The 24,280-nt window shown below is 33.5% G+C and overlaps 1 protein-coding gene across 1 annotated transcript in view; it reads left to right on the forward strand.

Moving 5' to 3' along the window:
• The window catches only part of TRHDE (thyrotropin releasing hormone degrading enzyme), a 422,303-nt gene that overhangs the window by 317,756 nt on the left and 80,267 nt on the right, over nt 1-24,280 (forward strand). The window contains exons 11-12 of the mRNA XM_035257033.3: nt 5,953-6,086; nt 6,186-6,241. Of these exons, the coding sequence (XP_035112924.1) occupies nt 5,953-6,086; nt 6,186-6,241 (190 nt within the window). The remainder of the gene's footprint in view (nt 1-5,952; nt 6,087-6,185; nt 6,242-24,280) is intronic.

Raw genomic sequence — 24,280 nt, forward strand, 5'->3', positions numbered from 1 at the left:
TACATTAGAAAACAAATACAGTTTCTTCTCCTCAGCCTTGCTATTATAGGGGAAGTTTAAGTGCTCAAAGTACATACATGTGTGCATGCAAGAAAAGTTGCTACAGTGAAATCTAATCTGGTTATTAGCAATATGAACACTTATAGTTCCATGTAGATGTTTACATACATTTTCAGGTTATTGTATTTCTAACACATAAAGACAATGATGAAAACATATGCTTTCATTTATATATACTGTATATGAAACATTGATATGTAATATAGTGATGCATTGAAATACTTCAAAAATTGTGTTTTTCCTTTTAAATTGTTTATTATAATCTATTCTTTCATTTACTAGAACTAGTATTTGTATCTTGATTCTGAATTCACATTTCCTGTATTATTTGACTTTATATTTGTCTTTTCCTGTCATGTAGTTGTTGATCTACATAAGTTATTGTGAAGTGATGCGTGAGAGCAGTGAGTTGTTATAATGATCAAATTAGAAAGAAGTCATCTCTGCATAAGATTCCTACAAGTTTGAGAAAGAACTATCTTCAGAAATAAAGTAAAATATTTATCTTTGGAAGGTGGAATGGAAATAGGAAAATTGAAAGAGTGTAAATATACTAATCAAACATCAGAATTAGCCCAAAACTTCACTTTTAGATAGTACAAGGATTCAGGATGAGTAGTTCTTGTGGATACCTTTCTGGGTCCATTTCTTCTGACTTTCTAGTTATTTCCATGCTGTTATTCATGATATCTTTTTATTCCTCACAGAGCATCAAGAATAGTATCTCAAGCTGGGCGCAGTGGCTCAAGCCTGTAATCCCAGCACCTTGGGAGGCCAAGACAGGTGAATCACTTGAGATCAGGTGTTTGAGACCAGCCTAGCCAACATGGTGAAACCCCATCTTGACTGAAAATACAAAAATTAGCCAGCTGTGGTGGCACGCACCTGTGATCCCAGCTACTCCAGAGACTGAGGCAGCAGGATCACTTGAATTCGGAAAGCGGAGGCTGCAGTGAGCCGAGATCATAGCGCCACTGCACTCCAGCCTGGTGACAGAGCGACACTCTATCTCAAAAAAAAAAAAAAAAAAAAAAAAAAAAGAATAGAATAGTATCCCAGCTTTCCTTGACCAATAGCTACCGGTTATGTTTGCAGAATAGTTTTCCTTTACAGTCTTTCATTATTATTCAAGAATAAAACAATGTATTGATTCAAACCATGCGTTTGCCTAAAATATCACCTATCTTGATAGTATGGTCTTTATATACATCTGCAAAGTTTGCGCAGTACCTGACTCTAGGAGGCGCTATTTGCACAGGCTATGATATGAATGGCACAGGCCCTCAACTCCAAAGTTGTGTAATGTACGACTTGAACATTTTGATGAAAAACGACACATTCGCAGCACTCTATTCTGTTAGATATAAAGTTGTCACATTGAGAATGTTGAAACTTTTGCAGATTTCCCTATACTAAGATAATGTTTCCTGAAATGCTTTCTGAAAACTTTGTAAATACAAAAATTTACAGTTTACAAGAGGCATCATCTGAAAGACAAAACACTTTCCTGTTATGCCTTTTCAGTCCTAGTTTAATTGTATTCAATTTTTAATGAAGTAATTTATTCTGATGACTAATAAAAAACTAACTGCAAACAAAAATTAGGAAAAAAGGAGAAGAGACTGTTAACTCTTGTTTCCTTTTATATGTTGTCCTATCTCCTCTTTTTCAAAATATTGTCAACTAAAAGCTGTTTCTCAACAAAAGCATGAAGAAAACATTCTGCCCAATTCTTAAAAATATGTGTAAAACAGTTCCATATTTAATTATAACAATGAGGTCAATGTTTTTGTAGTTTTCATTGTCATTAGTGATATAGCTTTGATCTACATGTTATTAAGGCAATCAGTGGTGGATAATATAAAGTATAAATTTGATTTGAATCATCATATATTCTTGACATATCAATTTTTGTTTTATTTTTTATTTTTTTTGAAACAGAGTTGTACTCTTTGCCCAGGCTGGAGTGCAGTGGTGTGATCTTGGCTCACCTCAACCTCTGCCTCCAGGGTTCAAGCTATTCTCTTGCCTCGGCCTCCCAGGTAGTTAGGATTATAGGCATGCACCACCATGCCCAGCTCATTTTTGTTTTTTCTTAAGTAGAGACAGGGTTTCTCTATATTGGTTGGGCTGGTCTCGATCTCTCACCCTCAGGTAAACCTCCTGCCTCAGCCCCCCACAGTGCTGCGATTACAGGCGTGAGCCACTGTGCCCAGCCTGACAGTTCAATTTTTGAAACTACTTTAGATGATATTTATTTAATGCCAAGGTAAAGCATAGATCATTTAGCCTTAAAAATAATTTTTAAACCAATTTTTTTAGTTTTAGGAAACAGGTTGAAGTGTTTATATTTTTCATTCTTATTATGAAAATACCAAAAATTTAGACATTTTTATATGTAGTAGCTTGCATGTTGAGTGACTATTTATTCAGTTAATGGTTAGTGGAGAGGAATGTATATAATGCAAAATGTTAGGAAGGAAAATGTTAAAATAGAAGAGAAATTGATCCTGAAAATTAAGCAAACATGAAAAGTAGCATAATGCGGTATTGCTTTCTGCAAACACTGGCTTACTCGAGATTCACAGCCTTTCAAATGCGTTCTATTATATCTGCATTTTACAAATGAGGATATTAAGGCTTGAGAAGCAGTTTTTTCAAAAAGTCAGTTGGTTAAGTAAGGAGGTGTCTTTAGGAACTTGGCTTTCTTTGCTTCCTATCCTTACCCTGACTTTGCAAACACACACACACACACACACACACACACACACACACACACACACACTTTTAATACAATGGTAGATTGCTTTGCAGATCTGTCAGTTATGTAATGTGATGTCTTTGATTATATGCACATGGTTCTTTATAAGTTTTACAAAATATCCTCATTTGATTTTCCCAAGTCCAGTGATCAAAACTAGTAATGTATTATTTTACCTGAGTTTGTCTCATATTGTTACTCTTGTTACTCTGGTTGACCTTTTAAAAAAATGTTTAAATTACCATTCTTTGCAACCAGCAATTATTAGGTAGAGATATTTAATTTCTTTTTCATTTTTATTCCAAAAGGAAGTATAGAATATGAAATCTTACAACTGCTCTGTACCTCAATAGTCTAAGCCGTGTGCCATTTTGGATATATTCTAAATATAATTTTTAATTATTATTGCCAGCATCAAGATATAACTTCCATACATTTTATTATGATACTCATCAAATACCATACCTCATTAGGCCATTGGAAAAGATCTCTTTAAAATTCATTGCTTGCCATTAGTTCATTTGAAGAACATTTTAGGGATATAATTAACTAGAACTGAAAAGATATTTAAAAATCTATTACAAAATTTTTCAGGGAATCATTTCTCCAACGATCTCATTTGTAGCAAAGGCATACAAATATTCATGAACAGTAATAACCTTCAGGTTTTAGTAGTAAATTTAATAATGACATGCTTAAAAACAATAGAAGCCTGTCTTTCTTATTCTGGTCAGACATTGTAGAAGGTACAGGAATTATTTTCCTATTTTAATATACATATTCACTTAAATTTGACTATATCATATCTATAAGTTGTCAAAATTGAATAAGTTTAAAAACTAGATCCAAGCAGATCATATGGGACTAAGTTATTCTAGTTGTCTAAAATGTGAACAGGAAAAAACCTTAAAAATACAGTTACTCTTACAGGAACATATGACCATTTCAAACTTGTAAAAATCTAAATTATGTGTTTATATATTAAACTTGATGCTTTAACATTGGAACTTTTTGAAACAAAAGAAATACTTCTTAGACAAAATTTGTCAACTTTTTTTTCAGCTCAAGTGAATTCAATTATAGTTTAAATAATTTTTGTTATAAAAATCTTAGTATCCCTGAAGACACTTAGAAATTAATTCATTCTGCCTTCAAGGATGCTAAGATTTTTATAATAAAAAGGAAACAGTATTCTCAGTTTTCTTTTCTTTTCTTTTTTTTTGAGAGGGAGTCTCACTCTTGTCAGTCTCACTCCAGGCTGGAGTGCAGTGTCGCAGTCTCAGCTCACTGCAACCTCTGCCGCCTGGGTTCAAGCGATTCTCCTGCCTCAGCCTCCTGAGTAGCTGGGATTACAGGCTTATGTCACCACACCTGGCTAATTTTTGTATTTTTAGTAGAGACGAGGTTTCACTATGTTGGCCAACCTGGTCTCGAACTCCTGTCCTTGTGATCCACCTGCCTCAGCCTTCCAATGTGCTGGTATTACAGACATCAGCTACCATGCCCAGCCTTTAATTTTAAAAAATTATATTTTCTTACTTATTTCTGTTGTTTGTCATCTTTACATCTGTAAAATTGATATGACATTCTAAAACTTTGTAGCTATTGTTTGAATAAACATTAACTTTTGAAAACTATAAAATCATATTTCAGGGATGAGAAATTATTTGCATTTTTGAAAAAATATTTGATGATTTATTTCTCTGAGTTCTACGAATTAAGTATAGTATATAAATGTGGTACATATAAATGTCTTCTTCCATTGAATCAGATTTGGAAGGAAACTTAAGGGCCATTAGTTGTCCCTCAGGTTACAATTAAGGACCAAAGAGAAACAATGGCATAAGATGATAAAATCTACAGCTTACTGTAGATTTTTGAAAATTGATCATCTATAACATGCATTGGGTTAATTAGTTCACTTCATCCTAAACCTGAGAAATGAATGGTCATTAATGTCCACCCAGTAAGTTTTGTGGTATAAATTCTTCTTGTGTGGTCTCTATTTGAGAGAGAGTACTCTGTAAATGTATTCCTTCAAGGAAATGAGAGCGTAAATCTATTTCCTATTTTGGAGTCTGAATGTGTAAAACGTTTGACATGAGTAAGAATTAGAGATGTATCCCTACTCACACCAGAGGCCTATGGTTTCTGTGATGCCTTTTATGGTTTTGAGTCATTGTAGAAATTAGAGTAGACCCGTGTGGTTTTGATATTTTTTCCTCCTAGTTATCAGACTATGTATGTCTGTGTGTGTGTGTACATTTAAAGTCAACTTTACTGTGTAAATTTTGTAAAACATGAGTCCTGAAAATCAGCAACAAAATCATTAGAATTGTGAACTGTGTTTCTGTGGAGTCAGTAAAGGCTAAATGTGCAGTGAATAGTGTCCTCTCTCTGTGTACCATTTTTGAAGGAGTTAAATACGTAAGAAGTTATAATATCATTTTTAGTTTTTACTGGGTTATATTAATTAAATTAGCTGGTGAGCATAAGCAAGTTACCATTTTTCCAAAGTGATCCCAATAAGCAGAATTTATTATCTTTGTTTCTAATTGTATGTGGAAATATAAAAATCTTGAACAATAATGCTAGTAAAATGATGCTATTTTATTAACATTATTGATGATGTTGAAAAGTCTGTTATTTATTAGTTCTCTCAGTAAAACACAAGAAAAAAAACAAGATACAACAGTGACTTTTAAGTAAATGAACTCTATTGTTTTAATCTTTTTGTACTGAGTAAAATTAGTAGAATACGAGTCTAAAACCTCTTCTTTCATTCTAGTCTCATATCCCCATACGATCTAATTAGAAGTCACCTGAATATAGATGTAGATTTCTAGGTTACACTTACTTTGAGAAAGAAGATTATGTATATGTAATGAGGTTTGAATAAAAATGGTAATTATAGGAAAACAGTTAATTGAGATGATGGTGAGTAACCAACTAAAGGTTTTTCTAGCAAATTCTAGATGCAAGTGATTAAAGAGTAGGTTTCAATTAGGTATTTAGAATGACATTCACTTTTAATTATTGGTATTGTTATATCTGGTGTTAAGAAAACATACTTCATTCTATTTTAACTCTTAAATTTTTAAATCTATTTATCCCAAAAATGCTGTTTCCAGAACATCACAGAATAACTTATTTGGACAAAGGAAGCTGGCTGCTGGGGAACATCAATCAAACTGGCTATTTTAGAGTCAACTATGACCTAAGGAACTGGAGATTATTAATTGATCAATTAATCAGGAATCATGAGGTACACTCCAGATTTGCTTTACAAATATCTTTTTTTGATATGTGAACACCTGCCATTTTAATTCTAAGTTATCCTATTGTTTTTTCTAATTGGCTTTAGGTTCTTTCTGTCAGTAACCGAGCAGGTTTGATCGACGATGCCTTCAGCCTAGCCAGGTACGTTTTCCTGTGGATCTCCCCAATAAAAATTCGTGCCTGTAAAACTTCCTCTATTAAGCTACGTAGTATATATAAGTTTTTTATTTATGGCGTTAAAAAATCTATTTCTATCTTATATTCTTTGGCTTTGGATATGAATTCTATTTAGTCTCCCAAACTTTCTGTCAATAATAGCTATAGAGTATTTCTAAATTAGGATAAGCTTGATCATTTTCTCCACAAGTAGATTTAGCACTTAATAATCTCTTCCCAATTTCATTAATGAACCCGATAAAATCATTCTTGTGCCATATTTAAGTTTTAATAGAAAATGCCTTCAAGTAATGACAATTTTTTCCCTGCTATTTACAGTATATATTTTTAAAATTTTTTTGAATGTTATTCATTCTAAGAAGCTTATGCTGCAAAACGGAAATAAATATTCCATTGGGTAAAACTTTTCTTGACAAAATATATGTCAATCTTATAAAAGATTTTAGTTGTACTATAGTAGTATTTGTGTTATTTTCATAACTATATTTATAATATTAAAATCAGTTATTCCTTTAACTAGTCATTAAATAAAATAATGTTGCTCATGAACTGAAGCTATTTTTGAGACTAAAAGGTAAAACAAACTCAGTCCCTTTAATATTTTATACTGTTTCACATCCAAGTACAGTTTTAATTTTAATAATCAAATTATACAAGCTGTCAATTAAGACATGGGTGACTCTCTTTACTTACCTGGTTATCATGATTTACCACATATTCTTCTAAGATAATCATGGGCAACTGGTTAGTTATGCCTGTGCTGATATTAACACATGACTTTTCTTAGTAATAGGCTTTGTTTCATACATGGAACATGAAACTGCTTTTACAGTTTATGTATTCAATCAAAATTCAATTCTCTTCCATATGTTAAAAAGCATATTACACACTACAGCATTCTAATCCATCAAAATAATGAGCTTACACATAGAAGACTTGATAATTACTTTGATAGATGCAAAGCCAATGTTTGGGATCTAATTACAGAAATTGGTTTTTGTAGAAACAAGTAGTATAAAGGAGAGAACACAAGTAATATAGACGTTAAGAAAAAAATTTCAGTTGCTTTTCTATTTAAAAAACTACTCTGACTTCTTTATTGCTATGAAAGAAACCAAGAATCATTTTTATTGGTTTCTAATATTGTTCTTATTTGGTGAGCGGCGCTGTATCAGTGCCTTATTCTGACCAAGCATGAACAATTTTAGGCACAAATTTGCCTAATAATTAAATGGCAAACCTAAGGACAATTTATCAGCGAGGAAATTGCTAATGAAATTGTACCAATTGAATGTATTTGTGTAGTAAGAACTGGGGCTCAGTTCTAGTAAAGATAAATGAAGGCTTTTTCATGCCATAATGCTATCTTATTGGGCAAAAGTTTAGAAATAACAGGCTATATGAAGGCCTGTTGAGATAGTCATGTGTAGAGATAATGATTAATATGTAGCTTTTGCTCTGCAGTAAAATCTGAAAACTTTGTAGAAAGTTTTATGTATGACAGAAAGATTATTTTGGCACAGAAGTTTAGAGAGTCCAGAAAGCCAGAAAGATAGTTATTTAATGTGATGATGTGCTGAGACAGGAGCAGAAAAAGAGTGAGATATTGAGTATCACAAGGTAAGGGCAGGAAACTCAAAGAAAGCTGTTATCATTGGCTAATAATTATTAAACACTTTTAAGAAGCCAAATGCTTTCCTATTTTATATATAGTAATTTGTTTAATTTTCACAACTTCATAAGATACATAGACAGGTATTATTATTATTCCCAGTTTAAGTGCAAGGAAATGGAAGCTCAGAGAGGTCACACAGCTGATAAATGGCTAAGTTGCAGCCTGGATGCAGGTGATCTATCTATAGAGTCTATGCCATTAACCAGAGCACTAAGCTGCTTCTTAGAAATAATTGTATTTATTCTAATAAAAGATCCAGATGATATAGAAGGACTAAGGGGTTTCGAAACAGTTGTTCATGTGAATCCGTATGGGTTTGAAATGATGGTGAGAAAGCAAATAAGTAGTAATAGCATAGCGACAGAGGCCAGATGGAAAATAAAAGAGACGGATCTGGTTGGTCATGGTGGCTCACACCGGTAATTCCAGCACTTTGTGGGGCCAAGGTGGGCAGATCATGAAGTCAGGAGATCAAGACCATCCTGACTAACAGGCGAAACCCTGTCTCTACTAAAAACGCAAAAAAAAAAAGAAAAATATTAGCTGGTCATGGTGGCACATGCCTGTGGTCCCAGCAACTCAAGAGGCTGAGGCAGGAGAATGGCTTGAACCCGGAAGGCAGCGGTTGCAGTGAGCCGAGAACATGCCACTGCACTCCAGCCTGGCAACAGATCAAGACCCCATCAAAAAAAAAAAAAAAAAAAAAAAAAAAAAGGAGAGATCTATTGACTCATCTGCATTAAATGAAAATGATAGAAGTTATCTTTAGATGAAATATTTTATTTAATTTTGGTAGATAGATTCCTTTTTACTGAGACAGAACATTGCTTTCAATTCCAATTTTGGGAGCCTTAAAAGTTTGAAGTAAATAATTTCATGATCATTTATATTAATTCACCTGAAAAACATGAAAATCTCATTGAATATCTACTTATAATTTGTTTTGTTGCTCATGAGGTAATTTTCCTATTATAGCAAGAGTAAATAAATATAACTTTAGATTCATTTAGGGAAATTCTCTGCACCTACTTGGAGTTGATTCTTCATATTTCATTCTAGTATGGTAAATATTCCATAATTTTGCTATTCAATCTATATCAACCTTCTCTCAGTCTCCTGAACGCCTGGTACACTCTTTGGGTTCCGTAAAAGGTTAGCAAATATTCATCATATACCTATTACTGTTCTGATGCTTTTGTGAATGACTTCCTTCAGTCTTGTCAAGGAACCAATGGGGTGGATGTGGTCACTGTTGCTATTTTACAGCTGAGCCACTGAGATTAAGAGAGGTTAAGTTGCTTAGCTAAGGCTGCATAGCTTTTGGGGCAGGGGTGAAGGCAGTAGTTCAACCCCAGACAGTGGCACAGCAGAGTCCATGACCTCAGGTAAGAGTGACTTTGCCCATTACATGAAATTTCTTGCTATCCTCATTCCTTTTGACTGTTGAGGGTATTATCATTTACTGAAAAAATGTATGATTTTACTCATCCTCCCTCAGTGAGGCCTTGTCCTTCCCAGCAAAAGTAAGGTGATACTCTATGGATCTGTGTTACCTTGTCACCTTGTTGCTCAACCACTTGCTTTTCTGGGTTCTTGATAATTCTCTGATGATGTGGAGGAGAAGGCCTTGTGGCATCATTTATTACTACTGTCTACCATAATGTTTGCTACAGAATTGCACCTGTATGTATTTGTTACATGAATTGATAATTGATTATGAATTATTTAGACTATTAACTTCATGGCAGTATTTGTTGTTGGATTAGGCAAACTTGCTCTCGTCATTCTTTATTTGGTTGTTTTTTAAATATATAAATTTGCCTGAATGTGTTCTAATTGTAAAGGACTAAAACAAAAGAAATACAATGTGAAATCTTTTACTCCCTTCATTCCCACCATTTTATCCTCCTCACAGGTGAAATATTTGGCATGGATTTATCTAGCCATCTTTTCTTTCTGCTTTCTTATTGTTCAGATTTTTTTTATGAACAGAAGTCTGTTCTCTGACTAATTGATTAAAAGTAAATCTGGGGATCTTTTCATTGTTTCTAATTTCTCACTATTATAATCAAGACGGCAGTGAATGTCCATGAAGAGTCTTTTGTTGTGTATGTGTATTTTTTTAAGATTTTCTTTTGTAAGTTGAATTTGGGGTTCAAAGAATATGACTTTTTAAAAAAGTATTAGAAATTGTATTCAGAAGGCTTTTCCAATTTAACCCTCCATCAACCATATTGAGAGGGTCCAATTTCCTCAAATCTCTCATTACAATAAATGGTATATATTTTAAAGATTTTGACAGTCTACTGGAAAAAGTGATTTTATAAGAGTTATTCATTACTGGTTAAAAGAAGTGGTGCATCCTTTCATATCCAGTTGCTGTTCATATGTTTTCTTCTGTGAATTATCACCCAATTAAAAGCAAAAGGTTAAAAACCTAATAGAAAATGAGCAAAGGTGTTTCCTACTATACTTTCTTATATATTTTGGATGTTTTTGGATATTAATCCTTCTTTTTGTAGCATAGACTTCACAGTAGTTTTTACTCAACACTATGCCATTTTTTAAGAGGTTTTTAATATATATGTCAAGCCATTTCTTTTATAGCTTTCTGGTTGTGTCTCACCTAGAAGGGCTTCCCTATCTAAAATATTTGAAAATATTCTATTTTTCTCAAGAGGTTGTTTTTGTTTTATATCTGTATCTTCAACCCTTCCTTCGCTAATCAATTTTTATGTTTAGAATGAAGTAGAAGTCTAATTTTCTTTAACATTAATAAGTGCCAATTATTTTAATCCTATTTATTTAAAGGTTTTCATTTTAGTGGATTTGAAATGATATATTTATTTTAATGCAAATGCTCATATTTTAGAGAATGTTTATTTTGCTTAATTGCTTTCTTTGTTCTTTTTTGCACCACAATCATATTGTTTTAATAGGTTTAAATTTATTGTATGTTGCAGTTGGCCAAATTTTATCTTGTTCTTATGCAGAATCTTATATATTTCTTGCCAATATAAATTTTAGAGTCATTTTGACAAACTCTACTAAAAATTATACTACAGTTATGACTAGATATGCTTTGGATTTATAAATCAATTTTTATAGTATAAACATATTTTCAAATTTGAGCTTTCCAATGACAATATTATTTGTCTTTATTGAATTCCCTAAGTTAAGCTCTATGGTTTTATGTACATGGGTTCTTATAATATTATGTTATTTCATCATTTTTGAAAAGGTGTACACTGCTTTACAATATGGCACTGTACCCACCCTTACATATTGTAATTTTTAATGCTCGTGGATAAGGAATCAATAAATTATCTTGCAAGTTTCATTGTATTATGGCTTGCACTTTAAAATTAGTGACTAAAATGCCTAAATATTTTGTTGTTGGGTGTTCACATTTGCTTTTGCTTTTTTGTTTTTTGGAGACAGAGTTTCACTTTCCTTGCTCAGGCTGGAGTGCAATGACAATCTTGGCTCACTGCAACCTCCACCTCCCAGGTTCAAGTGATTCTTCTGCCTCAACCTCCTGAATAGCTGGGATTACAGGCACCCACCACCACACCCAGCTAGTTTTGTGTTTTTAGTAGAGATGGGGTTTCACCATCTTTATCAAGCTAGTGTTGAACTCCTGACCTCAGGTGATCCGCCCGCCTTAGCCTCCCAAAGTGCTGGGATTACAGGTGTGAGCCACTGTGCCCGATCTGTTTCTTGTTTTTTTTTTTTTTTTTGTTTGTTTGTTTTGATAAAGTATTGTTATATTGGGGAATATGAAAGTGAACAAGATGTATTTCTTGTTTTCAGTGAACTCAAAATCTACCAAGGAAGATGCATACTGCCTATCTTCAGTGTATACATGCTATTAATAAAATGTTATGAAAGTCTTAAAGAGTAAAGAATTAGTGTGGCCTAGGAAGATTATGGAAAGCATCAAAATATCCTATAGGAAATAACATCAGGAGAGTGAAAATGTACGTTAAAGGTTTAGAAGTAGGAGAATGAGAGCAGAAAAAAGTCTAAATTAGAGGGTAAACTTATGGCAGAACTATTATAGCAGCAATGAATGCCTCATGGCACAATCTGGGTAAATCAGAGATTTGAGTTTTCTCAGGAGTGGAATTGGCAGCTACCTAAGGTAAATATTCTTACTTAATTTTTGAAATTATCAGTTTAGTATATGATAGAAATGGAATATTTAGAAGATTTACAATAGAAAGTATGATCACCAGGTTGGATATTTAAAGCTTTTAACATGCTCTGAGTATTATGTTTTAAAGTTATAAATGTATATATCACTGGGTTGTGAATTCACATGGTATTTTATTTTAAAATATCCAAAATACTTGGGAAATTATTTGGAAAATTGTGCATACCCAATAGCAGTACAGGGATAAATCATCATCGTCATTATCATCATCATTACAATGATCACCATAGTCCTCCTTGCCCTGGGCAGTCACTATGTTAATTTTTAAAATTTAGTCACCAGTTTCTTGTAATATTTAATTTTGCAAAACACATGCGAATCTATTGTGTTTTAATATCACAGCATACTTTTCTAGCGTGCATAACATATTTTAAAAATCATGTTATAGACTGTTCTGTTAAAAATCCAGTAACTTACAAATTTACTCATCATGAGGACAAATTATTACAATTTAGTTCAGAAACTTTGTTAAGAAACAAGATGCTAGTTACATTTTGTAAGTTATTAGTGTTTTACTAAAAAGCATAAGGACATTAATTGTCTAGAGGTTATGTTTGTCCCTCTTAGAAGTCCTGTAGGCACTGGTGAGCAGTCATCAGTAGTGCACAATCCATGTTTGATGAATAAATAAGTTAAAAAATAATAAATACACTTTTATTGACTTGTCTAACAGCTTATAAACTTGAGATGTATTAGAAACATGGGAATTCAGCACAATAGCCACTGAAAAGACAATGGCTAAAGAAGAAAATTACGAGAACATTTCAAAAATTTAACTTATAGATTTTGCTTTTTCATTTCTGAGCCAGGATTCAGAAATGGAAACAGCATTGTTAAAATAACCTTAACAACATTTCACACTGTGGTTGTATCTGGCCTTTTTGGGACTTTTTCAGAATGGTTCTTGTTAGTTCTTCTGTGCCTTCTGGATGACTCTCTTGTACCTTGTTTAAGGTTTCTCTGGTAAAACATATGTTGATCATGTTTTCACTTATTGCAGAAAATAGTAGTATAATGTGTCTGAAAAGCAAGTGCACCCTGCCCCTGGCTAGATGAGAAGGAGTTTTTTCTACTTTGATAGCTGGTTGTTTAAATGTGTAATATGCTGATCTTTCAAAAATGAAATTGAGAAGGAATGACCTATAAATCTTTTGTGAGAAATACTTTGGCAGACCGGACTTTTTGTTTTGATTTTCTCATTCTATAATGCAGACGATAGGACTACATCACTTCAGCTGAACACTGCTATGAAAAACCTGATTAAGGATCCTAGATCCCTCTAATATACTAATGCTCTATAAATGTTGATATTAGAAAGGATGCTTAGTTTCAGAATTCTTTCTTTAATCCCTATCTTCTATATTATAGTACTATACAAATCTCAGTATAAACATTTTTCTCTCAGTTGTGTTTTACAATGAAATTATGAGCATTAATAATAATAGAATGTTGATTCAAATGTATTGTTTGTTGCTCTCACTGGGCATGGAGAGAAGGATGATCGTTCAGTTGTTTGTATTAGATTCATTTTGGGAGTGGTGTCTATGTATGGTTATAGCTCTTAGTTATCTTTTGTTAAGCCACCAGAATATGTTTGCAAAGGATAAACATTAAATATTTATGAAGTCCTGAAAGTGATAAAATTGTTTATTGCAAACTAAGATTTATTGTTGACTATGTGCTTCCACTCTTCTGCCATTGACCAAAAGTTATTAAAATTAGCTTGTTATCCTCTCAGCCTTTCTAACTGGTGTAGTTTGTTCCATGATAGAAGCAGTGACTCACAGTGAATCCTTCCAGGAGCTTCATGGTCATTCCCAAAAGATCACATTTCTCATATCTCTGAGGCTGGGGATTCTAATTATCAATTTGTCATCATCAGTGAAGGCTCAGTCTTGAGACATGCAAAAAAAAAGTCACCATGAAACATTCCTGTTTTATACCTTTCTGCATGCAATTATTTAAAAATTTATATCCAAAAGACCTCTAAATTAGTCTTAGTTTATGAAACACTTGGCCACAGATAAATGTTAAAAAGAGTCTAAAAACATTTTCAGGACATTTAACTGTAACAAGTTGGGAGTCTTCAGACTCATTTCTATTATAACCCAGTAAAAGCCTAGAGTATATTTCTGGATTTTCAAGCTACACTGTTCCCGCAGGCATATGTTGGTTTGCTCAAGGTTAGAGATTGAGTTAATACATTCCTTTGAGCGGTCTTTAGAAATCTGTTGAGGGTGGAGTCACAGATGTTGTCCTTGGGATGAGGATTTATGAGGAGGTACTATACCAGGTACTTATGAGAAGTACAAATCTCCTGAGGCATTAAGGGCAGGCTTGTGGCTCTTAAGGATGGCAAACTTTCTTAGAGACTTTTAAATTGTGCTGCATTAAATCAAAAGCAAACTTGTAACCTTCCAGTACCAAATTTGTGTTTCATCTCTGTAAGAGAAAATGTTTTAATATTAATGCCTACTCTCTGACAGCTCTGAGTAGAAAGTAAAAGCAAAGTATTTTGACATTATTCTGCAGGTTTGATCCATTTTATTTTTTTCAATTGACATAATATTGTATGTACTTATCATATACAACATAATGTTTTGAAGCATATATATGTTGTGAAATGGTTCAGTATTGCTAATTATTATATGCATTATTTCATATCATTATTTTTATGGTGAGACACAACATCCACTTTCTTAGCATTTTTCAAGAATATAATATATTGTCATTAACTATAGTCATCATGCTGTACAATAGATCTCTTGACATTACTCTTTCAGTATAATTTTGAATCCTTTGGCCATTATCATCCCAACTCCTATTCCTCCAACAACCCTAGCTTCTGACAACCACCATACTAGTCTCTATTTCAATCAGATCATCTTTTTTAGATTCTACATGTAAGTGAGATTAGGTGGTATTTGTCCTTTTGTGACTGGCTTATGTTAGTTAACATAATGTCCTCCAGGTTCATCTTTGTTGTCATAATGAGATTTCCTTTTTTAGGGCTAAATAGTGTTCCATTGTATATATGTACCACATTTTCTTTATCCATTCATCCATTGATAGGAACTTAGGTTAATTTCATGTTTGGCTATTGTAAATAATGCCGCAATAAACATGAAAGTGCAGATATCTGTTTGACAGCAACAGTAGTTTAAAAATATTGTATTGTCCTGATATTCTCCTAATAAGCAAATAGCCAAAGTAGAGCCTCAATGTTGAGAAAACCTTATCCATTTATTGCTATTTTTATCATCTTCTGAGAGAAGCTCTGCCTCTGCCCGGTGCCTGCCGTTTAACTGACTACTATTATCTGCACATACCTGAACATGACCAGTCTATGCCATGGCTATTGGCAACCATTTGCTTGAAGTTGCTTAGCTAGTATGGGACTACAACCTCTACATGTTATTTTATGTCTGTTTCTTCATATTATTTTTAATTTTATTAAAATGTATTTGTTAATCATTTCTGTATTCTAAACAATTCATTTCTGCTCTCTTTCTTCTTTGTCTTACATTTTAAACACTAATCCAAGTCTGTATTATTTGATTTCCTTTCCTAGTTGGTAAGAACATTGACCATCAAGTTACATAGAATTAGAATTCTTGCTCCATGAATTAACTAACAATAAATAAATGTTATTTAAATAAATATTATTTTATTTCTGTACCTTTTCTACCTTTGCAGCACATGTGTATGGTCACTCCAGAGTAAACAGACATCATTATTATTTCCTGTATACTAGCTTACAATCCACCATATTCATTGATCTTCTAAACTGACTGCTTTCCTAGGCTGCCCCAAACCATCTGTAAACACACATCCTAATGCCAACTCTAAAAGGAAGTGGAATATGGCTAAAGCATAACTGTGCTTCTGCTAAAGGCGACAGAAACTATTTGCTTTTTGATTAGATGTGAAAAGTCTGTTAGGGACTCAGCCAAAATGGAATACTCTCTTCTACCAGAAAAGAAAATGAGAGGTAGACCAAGTCTACAGAAAAATTAAACTGAATCCTCTGGCATCAATGTAAAAGCCTCATTTTTATAAAGATCTCTATCTACTCTGTTTCTCAAAAAACTCAAAATAAAATCTTTTTATTTTTATTATAATAAAATAACTCTAAAGAAATCTTTAAAATAAGTAATATATGAATACAGGTACTAATACAGGCTTTATGTTCGGTTAATTACTTATTGCTTTAAGTTGTCTTACTATGTTTTCCCACCTGAGAACAAAGAGTTAGAGGAGCCTTCTGATAATCCCCTTTCTTACCAAACATGCTGATTAGCCACTGATAAAGTAAAGAGCTGCTCATGTGTTTTTTATCCCAGAACTCATGAAGTCTATTTTGTGCTTCAACTATAGGCAACGTAGCAGTTCTATCATGATAAAGGAGTTAAATTAAGATAATAGAAAATAAGCATTTTACATTATTTTCCACTAGTCGTGAAATATTAAAGATTCAATTTTTAAGTATGAAGAGGTGATAATTTGGGGAAGAGGAAAGAAAGGAAATTTAGTTCCAAGATTTTGTGCAATGAAGGTGAGTGGTTAATTCAAAGTAACCTACACTCTTCTTATGTGGCACATCTTAAAGCCTTAGGAAGTGGTTTGAAATATATAATATCACCCTTAATTGCATGCAATTTGAGCTATTATTTGTGGAATGCTTCAAATGTCGTTATGTGGAATGGAGTACCAGTGAAGAGGTCTTCACTATTTTGGATGTAAGAAAACATCAGATTAGGAAAACCTGACTTGTTGCAACTATGACAACGCTTGCTTAATGTTAAAGATATAAGTACAGGCCAACACAGAAGCTAAGAAGTAGTGCTGGGCTCTGTGAACTCAGACCACATTTGAATCACAGATTAGATTCTTCCTTCCTAAACTAGGAATGGCCTGGAGTGTAGCTGATTCCGGCTTCTAAAGGGAGGTAGCAGAAACTTCCTGTTGCTCAGCTCCTTCATCTAATTAGGGTGAGGATTAAACAGAAGTTCAATATAAACTCTCCAGGTCACCAGGTGGTAGTACTAACCAAAAGAAAAAAAAGAGTTTGCTATAAGGAAGAAAATATTGTTAGTTTGGAAGTCTGTGTTTGACGAATTTGAGTAAGGCTAACAGGCCCTGAAGAGAATAATGATTGAGTATCAGAGAGTTTTATGTGGATGGTAACTTAAACACACTCTAAATTAGTGGACAGTTCTTGGGAATGCTGTCAAAAATGGTGAAATAGAACTATAGATGAAAATTAGTTGGTGTTGCATTCCCAGTGTGTAAATATCAAAAAGTTAATTGTGTAAGCTGAGGGCAGATCATAAATTTTATTTGTGACATGTTGAAGGAAATATTACGTATCCCTTTTCAAGTGTTGGTGAAAATAAAATTTTTATAAAAAAATAGTCACTGTGCAGAGCAATTAAGTTCCTGGCCTCTCAGTTTACTATAGTTTTTAAATTTTCATCTTTGTAGAGTTTCTCAGGTTTCCTATTTTCCTTTTTTTAAATGTTTTTAAATTTTGTTGAATTTTAACATTGGTAGATTATCAGTTTTTTTAAGTATGAAGAGTTGAGAATCCCTTATGAAAATTTTTGTTTCAATAGATGCAATATGTAGGTTATTTCTATAAATTAGGTACACAGTATGTACATTAATGAGTTTGCAGATAGATGATAGGTCAGTAGGTATATAGACAGATTACATGTATAGATAGATGTTAGACAGATGAATTATCTGAAAGTAGGTATATCTAAAAGTAGATGGATAACAAAGACAGAGCCATAAAACTTCATCCTATGATGAAATTACTATATTTAGCCTCAGAAAGACATCTTTGTTATATTGTCATATGGAAAAAATTATGTAGAATTTTAGAATTAAAGAATAATAGCTCATGTTTAGTAAAAATAAATTCAAATGATTTTCTTGGTGTAATAAAGATACTACAGAGAAAGAACTATTTTATACACATGAATTGTATACTAAATTGTTATCACATGTAACATAAGGTTACAAGTGTTGGATACAGAAATTTAAAAATATTCATCTACTTACTTTAAAATATGGCAAATCAAATGTAAGGTATAAATATGTTCTTAATTTCTTGGTCTGTTTATAAAAATTTTAAATTTTAAAAACACCTAAAGGCTTATAGGAAAATCTTTTAATATTTAGTTACCAGGTGCATGTGCTATCATCATTCAATACCTATTCCTCAATCAATTTCTGAAGTGTGTATCTGCAATATTAAATGAACTATATGTTCTCCTTATCCTGTACAGGTAAGCAATAAGCAAGCATCTTTCACAGACAGGCAAAATGAAAATCCTAAGAAGCATGAAAAGCACTTGACAATGCTTATACTGGGTTGATATTTCTCATTTTAAATTTTGATGCTTGTTAGTTAGCATAATTAACAAATGGCAAATTCTGTAATACAAAGTTAGTCAGCATTATCTTTCTGTGATTTAATAGCTTTGTACATTTGGAAATAAATGGGCATTTAAAGTATATTAGAAAGAGATAGAAAAAAAGATGAATCAAAGTGGTATATTATATTCACATGGGACAGTTCATTTATGTAGCAAGTATTTCATAAATACCGATATGTACCATACCCTTTTATAGACACTAGAGTGAATAGCAATAGTGAATGAAAGAGTGAATAGTGAATGAAATAGCCATTTTCCAGTTGACACTTGAGAAGTAGTTTGAAAGAAGTAAATAAGGGAACCATCTGAGTAGAGCATTCCAGACAGAGGAAAAGCAAGTGCAAAGGCCCTGAGGGATCATGTGCCTGGCATGTTAAGGAAAACAGGTAGATGTGAGTCTAATGGGGTAAGTAAGGAGCATTGCAGTCTAAATGTGTTTATGCAGGAAAAGGAAATTATTCATGTAATAAACTATTGTGAGAATTTGTTATTTTATTCAGGGTGAAAGGAAAAGCCTTTGAAAGGTTTTGAGCAGAAGAGCGACATGACCAGACCTATTTTTTTTTTTTTTTTTTTTTTTTTTTTGAGACAGAGTTTCACTCTTGTTACCTAGGCTGGAGTGCAGTGGCACGATCTCGGCTCACCGCAACCTCCGCCATCTGGGTTCAGGCAATTCTCCTGCCTCAGCCTCCTGAGTAGCTGGGATTATAGGCACGCACCACCATGCCCAGCTAATTTTTTGTATTTTTAGTAGAGACGGGGTTTCACCATGTTGACCAGGATGGTCTCGATCTGTTGACCTCGTGATCCACCCACCTCGGCCTCCCAAAGTGCTGGGATTACAGGCGGGAGCCACCACGCCCATCACCCAGACCTATGTTTTTAAAGGATCACTCATTCTGCCTGCTCTGTTAAGAATATACTATGAGGGAATGAATGTGGAAAGAGGGAGCCTAGTAAGAAAGGCCATCAGGACAAACTCCATAAGGAGAGTTGTTGAAGATAATACTATGACTATACCTGGTGTGTTAGTACATTCTCACGCAGCTATGAAGAAATGCCTAAGACTGGGTATTTTAAAAAAAAAAAAGAGAGATTTAATTGACTCAGTTCTGCATGGCTGGGTTGGTCTCAGGAAACTTACAATCATGGACGGGAGGGAAGCAAACATGTCCTTCTTCACAAGGCAGCATGAGAGGAAAGTGGCGAGCAAAGGGGGAAAAGCCCCTTTTAAAACTATCAGATCTCCTGAAAACTCACTCACTATCATGAGAACTACACGAGGGTAACTACCCTCATAATTCAATTACCTCCCACCAGATCCCTCCCATATGTGGGGATCATGGGAACTGCAATTCAAGATAAAATTTGGGTAAGGGCACAGCAAAACAATGTTACTTGGTAAGGAGCAAGAGATGCCCAGAGCACCTTGTTTAGCCTCTAGAGTGACAGAGGTTCACATATCATGCAGATATTTTCTTTAAACTTTAGTACTTAAGTTGTATGTAGAATATATTTTATTATGATTTATTTGTATTTCTCTGATGACCAATAATGTTATGAGTCTTTTCATATATTCATTTGTTTTTCTTTTTTTCTCTTTTGGACTTTTAAATTTTAATTATAAATTAAGTTTAACTTTAAGTTTTAAAATTTAATTTTAAAATTATAAATTAAGTTTAAATTTAAAATTTAATTTTAAAATTATAAATTAAGTTCTGGGATACATGTGCAGAATGAGCAGGTTTGTTATATAGGTATACATGTGCCATAGTGGTTTGCTACACTGCACCCATCAACCTGTCATCTATGTTTAAATTCCTGCATGCATTAGGTATTTGTCCTAATGCTCTCCCTTCCCTTGCCCCACAGCCCCAGACAGGCCCTGGTATATCATATTCTGCTCCCTGTGTCCATGTGTCCCACATATGATTGAGAACATGCAGTGTTTGATTTTCTGTTCCTGAGTTAATTTGCTGAGAATGATAGTTTCCAGCTTCATCCATGTTCCTGCAAAATATATGAACTCAGTATTTTTTATGGCTTTAGTATTCCATGCTATATATGTGTCACATTTTCTTTATCTAGTCTATCATAGATGGACATTTGGGTTGGTTCTAAGTCTTTGCTATTGTAAATAGTGCTATAATAAACATATGTGTGCATGTGTCTTTATAGTAGAGTGATTTATAATCCTCTGGATATATACCCAGTAATGGGATTGCAGGGTCAAATGGTATTTCTGGTTGTAGATCTTTAAGGAATTGTCACACTGTCTTCCATAGTGGTTGAACTAATTTACACTCCCACCAACAGTGTAAAAGCATTCCTGTTTCTCCACATCCTCTGCAGCATCTGTTGTTTCCTGACTTATTTTATTTTATTTTTTACTTTAGGATCTGGGGTACATGTGCAGGTCATGCAGGGTTGTTGCATACATGCATACTATATCTGGCATTTCTCCCCATGTTATCCTTCCCCACCCTTCCCACCCCTACTGCCCCTCCCCTAGCCTCCACCAACTACCCCCAGTGTTTGCTGTTCCTCTCCCTGAGTCCACATGTTCTCATTGTTCAACACCTGTGTATAAATGAGAGCATGTGGTGTTTCCTGACTTTTTAATGATCACCATTCTAACTGGCATGAGATGGTATTTCATTGTGGTTTTGGTTTGCATTTCTCTAATGATCAGTGATGATGAACTGTTTGTCATGTGTTTTTTGGCCAAATGAATGTCTTCTTTTGAGAAGTGTCTGTTCATATCTGTTGCCCACTTTTTAATGTTTTTTTTTTCTTGTAAATTTGTTTAAGTTCCTTACAGATTGTGGATATCAACTATTTGTCAGACGGATAGATTGCAAATATTTTCTCCCATTCTGTAGGTTTCCTGTTCACTCTGATGACAGTTTCTTTTGTTGTGCAGAAGCTCTTTAGTTTAATTAGATCCCATTTCTCAATTTTGGCTTTTATTGCAATTGCTTTTGGTGTTTTAGTCATGAAGTCTTTGCCCATGCCTATGTCTTGAATGGCATTGCCTAGGTTTTCTTCTAGGATTTTTATGGTTTTAGTTCTTGTGTTTAAGTCTTTAATTGCTCTTCAGTTAATTTTTGCATAAGGTGTAAGGAAGGGCATTCAGCTTCCTCCTTCCTTCCTTCCTTCCTTCCTTCCTTCCTTCCTTCCTTCCTTCCTTCCTTCCTTCCTTCCTTCCTTCCTTCTTCCTTCCTTCCTCTCTCTTTCTCTGTCTTTCTCCATTTTTTGAGACAGAGTCTCACTCTGTCACCAGGCTAGAGTGCAGTGGCATGATCTCAGCTCACTGCAACCTCTGCCTCCTGGGCTCAATTGATTCTCCTGCCTCAGCCACCTACAGGTGTGCAGCTGGGACTACAGGTGTGTACTACCACTCCCTGCTAATTTTTTGTATTTTTAGTAGAAACGAGGTTTCACTGTTTTAGCCAGGATGGTCTCAATCTCCTGACCTCATGATCCACCCACTTTGGCCTCCCATAATGCTGGGATTATAGCCATGAGCCACTATGCCTGGTCCATTTTCAGTTTTCTGAATATGGCTAATCAGTTTTCCCAGCACCATTTATTAAATAGGGAATCCTTTTAACATTTCTTGTTTTTGTCAGGTTCTTCAAAGATCAGATGGTTGCAGATGTGTGGTGTTGTTTCTGAGGTCTGTATTCTGTTCCATTTGTCTATGTATCTGTTTTGGTACCAATACCATGCTGCTTTGGTTATTGTAGCCTTGTAGTATAGTTTGAAGTAAGATAGTGAACAAAGATAGCTTTGTTCTTTTTGTTTAGGATTGTTTTAGCTGTACAGACTCTTTTTTGGTTCTATATAAAATTTAAAGTAGTTTTTTCTAATTCTGTGAAAAAAAGTCAATGGCAGATTGATGGGAATAACATTGAATCTATAAATTACTTTGGGCCTTATGGCCATTTTCACCATATTGATTCTTCCTATCCACAGGTATGGAATTTTTGTTCATTTTGTTTGTGTCCTCTTTTATTTTCTTGAGGAGTGGTTTGCAGTTCTCTTTGAATAGGTCCTTCACATCCCTTTTAAGGTGTATTCCTTATTATTTTATTCTCTTTGTAGCAATTTTGAATGGGATTTCACTCATGATTTGGCTCTCTCTTCATCTATTATTGGTGTATAGGATGCTTGTGATTTTTGAACATTGATTTTTGTATCCTGAGAATTTACTGAAATTGCTTATCAGTTTGAGTTTTTGGCCTGAGATGATGGGATTTTCTAAATACAAAACCATGTCATCTGCAAACAGAGACATTTTGAATTCCTCTCTTCCTTTTTTGAATACCCTTAATTTTATTCTTTTGCAGATTGACCTGGCCATAACTTCCAATACTATGTTGAATTGGAATGGTGAGAGAGATAAATCTTGTCTTGTGCCAGTTTTCAAAGGGAATGCTTTAAGCCTTTGCTCATTTTCTTTTCCTATGTTATATGTAACATATCTGTTCACACTGGTCACATTTTTTGCCCATTTTTAAAACTTGAGTTGTTTACCTTATGATTTAGACATGAGTTCTTTGAGTATTCTGAGCCAAGTCCATTTGTGTTGTCCTGCAAAACTTTGTTTGGCCTTGGAAAATTTTCTCCTAATTTGCACTTGCCTTTTATATTTTATAACTTGTCTTTCAAGATTGAAAGTTTTTAATCTTTTTGAGGTCCATTTTATCAATATTTTCTTTTAATGTTTGTGCTTCTTATTTCTATTTATTACATCAATATCACATCCAATATTACAAACCTTGATATGGTTTTTAACATGTAGTGAATTATATAGTCATCTCTCAGTATCCAGGGGGACTGGTTTCCCCCATAGCTTAGATCTCTCCCAGCAGAAAAAAAATTCACAATATTCAAGACTTTAATATAAATGGTATAGTATTTGCATATAACTTGCACACATTCATCATATACTTTAAATCATCTGTAGATTAGTTATAATAACTAATATGATGTAAATACTATGTAAATAGTTGTTATAGTGTATAGCTTAGGGAATAATGACAAGAGAAAAAAGTCTGTAAATGTTTATTACAGATGCAACCATTCATTTTTTTAAAAAATATTGTCAATCCCAGTTGGTTGAATCTACAAATAACTGTATTAATTTATTTTTGTATGTTAAACCAACCTTGCATTCTAGGAATAATTATGTATTAAACTTTTAAATATTGTTGAATTTGATTTTTTTTAAGGTTCAGCATGTATAGTGATGAGGAATATTGTTTGTATTTCTCATTTCTTGATGATTACTTTGATTTTAGAACCAGCCTTCATAAAGTTGGGAAATGTTCTTTCTTGTATATTTTCTGAAAGAGTTTATGTAAGATCGTTGCTGTATTTTTCACATATTTGATAGAATTTACCATACATATTTGGTAGAATTTACCATCAGATGGCAGTTGATGCCGTGTGGGCCTGAAATTCTCTGTATGGGAAGATCCTTAATCATGAATTTAATTTTTCTCATTGATATAGTGCTGTTCACATTTTCTGTTTCTTCTTGAGTCTATTTTGGTAATTTTTCCATTTCATCTAAATCACTACAGTCATTGGGATAGTTATATAAATTATTCTCTTATTATTCTTGTAATATCTGTGGGTTCTGTGACAATGACTTCTTCTTA

Source organism: Callithrix jacchus, chromosome 9 (assembly GCF_049354715.1).
Source record: "Callithrix jacchus isolate 240 chromosome 9, calJac240_pri, whole genome shotgun sequence".
NCBI classification, from domain to species: domain Eukaryota; kingdom Metazoa; phylum Chordata; class Mammalia; order Primates; family Cebidae; genus Callithrix; species Callithrix jacchus.